This window comes from Armigeres subalbatus, chromosome 3 (assembly GCF_024139115.2).
Source record: "Armigeres subalbatus isolate Guangzhou_Male chromosome 3, GZ_Asu_2, whole genome shotgun sequence".
NCBI lineage: Eukaryota > Metazoa > Arthropoda > Insecta > Diptera > Culicidae > Armigeres > Armigeres subalbatus.
In genome coordinates, this window is record NC_085141.1 from 328,639,992 (window position 1) to 328,644,922 (window position 4,931).

Genomic DNA, 4,931 nt, shown 5'->3' on the forward strand with positions numbered 1-4,931 from the left:
GAGCAAGAGAGAATTAGAGAGTAGCAAATATAGAGTGCCAGGGTTTTTCACCTTTCTGGATTCTAGGGATGACGGATATGGCGGTGCAGGCATGTTAATCGATAAGAAATACAAATCAAAAGAAATAAAGCTACCGAATTTTTCCAAAATCCAAGCAGTTGCGCGGTGTATTGTTCCCCATGACATCGTGCTAATGTCAGTATATGTAGCGCCCAATATCTCACATTTCGCGATGAAGCAGGGTGTAGAGTGCTTATTCCAGGCAGTTCGTGGATATCGTAAGGTTCTGGTAGGAGGTGACTTTAATGCTCACCATTCTGCATGGGACCCTCAACACAGTGACAACAAAGGAGCAGCACTTTTCGACCTAATCAACGAAGAAGATTTAGTACTGTTGAACAAAGGTCAGGCGACCTTCGTACCGGTTCAACTAAACAAGATTCCATCGGCAATAGACCTTGTCATCGTATCACCGGGGCTATTCCACGAAGCAAGTATGAACGTGTTAGACTTTGGAGTAGGGAGTCGGCACTTGGCGCTAGAAACGATCATACAACTGGGTAGCAAGCGTGTAAATAAATACTTTATCAATCAAAGGAAGGTAGCGGAGGATATTCAAAAAATAAACGGGTTCGATGTTAGCAGTTACTTAGAACTTCAGGAAGAAAACAAAATAATACTAAAAAGAGCCAAACAAAGGGAAAAATTTGTACCTAAGTTCTGGTGGGGTGACGAAGTGGAAAAGGCTTGGCAGGAGAAGAAAGAGGCTAGAAGACATTTTAATCGTACAGGAGACCTGTTCTCGCTTCTGGATTTGCGGAGAAAAGAAACGATTTTCAATAAAAAAAAAGAACGAATCAGCACGACAGAAGTTTGAGTCATTCGTTTCTAGTTTTGACCCCAGATGTTCTTCCAAGGAGATCTGGGATAAACTAAGGAAACTTGCAGGGAAAAAGAAGGAAAAAACGAACATTCTAATACACGAGGACTTGGCAATGGCTGAAGATTTTTTGAATAAATATTTCCCACTGGAGGCCAACATTAGTCCGAATCCGTATTACCTGCCCAACTACGATGTACTATCTAGTAGTTTTTGGTGCAGCTTTCTTGCTAAAAAATCGAAACCAACTACACCAGGTCCAGATGGAATCTCATATTCTTCGCTTAAACTACTGAGTAGTGAGGTTAGGGATTCTATCGTCAGGGATCTGAATAATGTATGGAGAACGAATAACATCCCCGAAAATATGAAAACCATAAAGATTGTAGCAATCCCCAAGCCCGGAAAAAACCCGGAAACCGTCGAAGGAACCAGACCACTTTCCATGCTCAACTGTGGTATGAAGATACTGAACGCGGCAGTCCTAAACAAGTTGCAGTTGCACCTGGAGAATCGACATATTCTACCTAGTCTGTCTTTTGGCTTCAGAAAAGGAATGTCAACGGTCGGATGTTTGGAATACGTAACAAACAAAGTATTCTGTATTAAACGAGAAAAGAAGCATGCTGCGATTATTTTCATCGATTTGTCCAACGCCTTCAACACAGTCAAACTCGACACGTTAGAAAACGTGATGCTTTCGCTTGGACTACCTCCAGAGTTCTCAAGCTGGGTACATGTATTTCTAGCGGAAAGGAAAATTCAGCTGCAGGTAGGAAACAAGATTTACACGCGCTACATCAGCCAGGGTCTACCACAAGGTGACATTCTATCGCCGACACTTTTCAATATATATACGACCAAACTGCATGAAATCCAAATCGAAGGCGTTGTTCTCGTACAATACGCCGACGATTTTGCTGTGACGGTAGAAGGACGAAACATTCAAGAAGTAAACGAACGAGCTAATCGGTTTATGGAGCGATTCGCTGAAGTTACCGCCGAGTTGAATTTGGCCGTCAACGCACAGAAAACAAAGGCCATACTTTTTGCGAACGCTACAGAAGAGTTGGACATCAGCGTGCACGATGAGCAGATAGAACAGGTCAACGTACACAAATACCTTGGACTATGGATTGACAAGTCTTTGAGGTTTGGAGCTCATATTCGGGAAATAACCAAGAAAGCGGCGGACCGTCTAAATATGCTCAAAGTTATAAGCGGCACAAGACATGGTAGCCACCCCACATCACTAAACATGGCATACAACGCCTTCTTTCGAAGCTTCATCGAATACGGTTCTAGTATTTACAGCTCTGCCTGTAAAACGAATCTGAAGAAGATTGATACAATCAATAACGCCTGCCTACGAAAGATAACTGGGTGCACAAAAACAACACCTACGAACACGCTCCACTCCATAGCCGCTCAACCTCCACTTCAATTCAGACGCCTCAAAGTGATCGGCAAACAACTGGCCAAACACCACTACTGGAAAACACCTGTCTGGGAACAAACTGATAACGGAAAATTCGATGAACAGAAGAGATACACTTATCTCGAACAGCTAGCAGCTCAACACGGAAGAGTATTGAAGGACATGTCAACATCTACCAAAGCAACCCCACTGAATGAAATGGTACACATTGAAACGATGCTGAGTGAAGAACTGTGGACGAAGAAACAGACGGATATCAAGGTTCTTAGGCAACTATCACTGTCTTTGATACACGGCAAGTACCAAGGCCGACAAATAATATACACGGATGCGTCAAGTACCGACAAGGTTTGCGGAATTGGGATCTACAATGAGGCAGGCAACGTAAAGCTGAGTCTGAAGTTGGAAAACTTTGTTTGTATTATGTCAGCTGAACTCGAAGCAATATATGTGGCATTACAATATATCGATCAGAGTGGCATTACTCGCAGTGTAATAATGACCGATTCCATGTCCGGGTGCAAGTACTTACAAGAACAGTTGGAACAGGAAGTAAGAGACAGTGTTATCAACAAGATTTTGGAGATGGCTGCACGAACGAACACATCGATACAATGGATACCGGGACATGTGGGAGTAAGAGGCAACGAGATGGCTGATCACTTGGCCAAATCGGCACTGGAAAGCACCCACATTTGCAGGAACAAGATGCTGCTACACGACGTAGTTCTCTACTTCAGGCAGCTATGTGAAGAAAACGCCCAGCAGTGGTACCTAGACTACACTTCTGAATTAGGCAAAGGACGGAAATATTTCCAAGTACAGAATACGATTCCACACAAACCCTGGCACTACAAACTAGAACTGAATAATAAAGAAATACGCACTCTCAATAGGCTATTATCAGGCCACGATTTTTCACGCTTCTGGCTACATAAGATGAAACTGGCTAACGATTGCATTTGTGAGATCTGCGACGTGATTGACAATGCGGAACATATAATCTTCTTCTGCGTAAAATACGCAGTAACGAGAAGGAAACATGGACTTGACTTCTACTGTAACATCTACCAAATTTGGAATGAAAAAAACATAGATCTCCTCCGGAATGTAGTCAACTTTTTGAAAGATATCAGAAGCAATATTTAGAACTGAACTAGGACCCTATATCAAATAGACCATATACGACGAAATCCACTCCGTATGTGAATCCAAGGCGCATCGGTGCTTTGACTCACACGGAAAACGACCAGACGGAAAACATCAACAAGTAAAGTCAAATGACTATAAATAATAATCGCTGGCGATATAGCTAATACAGCTGTGCCACCCCTAATGCTCTGACGTTTCGTACGGAGCGACGAGAAAGAAGAAGAAGAACACTATTATTTAACCTAGATTGTATTAGAGATTGGAATGTTTTTTTCTGGAAAACTGATTTTTTTTCTATATCGCAGGAATATCCTTAGTTCTAAGACCCTTTTATGAATTTAGAAAGCATTATTATTAATTAGAATTTCATGTAGATTTTTTAAATGCAAGCAAAAAAATAACCTTTTTCATACGCACTACTAGAATTTTGTGCATTTAGAACATTTAGGTGCATTATCAAATTTTTCGATCAATTATCCTAATTGTTCAATATCATAAAAAACTAGGCTTCTTAAGCCTAAATTATTGCCTACATTTATTGTTGGATTAATTTTAAATTCCAAGATCTTCTGAATTTTCAAGAATAATTATTCTGGAGTTGCAAGGGAAACCCTTCAGAATATTGACAAGAAATTCTTCGGAGTCTCAACGGAAAAATCTTTAGAATTTCAACGACTTTTTTTTCCGAAATTCTGTGGAAGAGTTCCGAAAAATGTTCGGTAGAAATTTTGATGAATACGATGAAAATTCCAATAAACATCAAATTCCGAAGAATTCCCAGTATAAATTAGAAAAAAATTCCAGCTGACTTTTGTTTACAGAATCTCTTTCAAAATCCTGGGCAACATTAATGAAACTACAATTCTTCTAAATTTCCAATGGAAATTTTTTGACATAGAATACGTCTTACGGGAAAATATAGGGGGGGGGGGTCATTCAGCAGAATAAAATTTAAGACCGTCACGAAAAGTGGTCAGGAAGTATGAACTAATAACTCAGCAGATTTTGATGATTTTTTTATCAATCGATCGACAAACTGTTTAAGATTTTGCACATTCATTAGAAACAATTAAATAAAGGCGCTAAACTATTGAAAAATTGAATATCGTCAGGAACTGTTGAAAACTTGTTATACACAGTTCATTGCCTACATTTCGTAAAAACATGAACTTTCATTGAACATTTTGTAAAAACATGAACAATTTTCAAAATTGTAGTTGCAGTCCGCTGATGCAAAAGTGTCGGCGGCGTGATGCCAAAAACCATCTGCGGCGGTGGCGTGGTGCGGCGAAAATTTTTAAAAATATTTTTCCATTTTTCCTTTCCAATTTTTTTGTGGAAATTAAGACTGAATCGCAACCTGTTTTTTCGTTATTTTTTTTTATGGAAATAGGATCAAAGGCTAAGATGGTCAAATAACGCAGATATGCATCGGCGTTGCGACCGACGCTGCGTTACAGG

The 4,931-nt window shown here is 40.1% G+C and overlaps 1 protein-coding gene across 1 annotated transcript; it reads left to right on the forward strand.

Annotated features, from left to right (window-relative positions):
* Positions 1-232: 232 nt before the first annotated feature.
* Positions 233-3,256, forward strand: LOC134222718 (uncharacterized). Its single transcript, XM_062701880.1, has 3 exons — positions 233-571; positions 918-3,137; positions 3,215-3,256. Exons 1-3 carry the CDS (start codon positions 233-235, stop codon positions 3,254-3,256), a joined length of 2,601 nt encoding a protein of 866 aa, XP_062557864.1.
* Positions 3,257-4,931: the final 1,675 nt, after the last annotated feature.

Bases quoted from the DNA above. Each gene is read 5' to 3' on its own strand.
- LOC134222718 (XM_062701880.1), top strand. From the start codon at position 233: ATGAAGCAGGGTGTAGAGTGCTTATTCCAGGCAGTTCGTGGATATCGT. The intron at 572-917 runs GTAAATAAATAC...TGTTCTTCCAAG, and splicing joins TACAACTGGGTAGCAAGCGT to GAGATCTGGGATAAACTAAG. The intron at 3,138-3,214 runs GTACAGAATACG...CACTCTCAATAG, and splicing joins AAGGACGGAAATATTTCCAA to GCTATTATCAGGCCACGATT.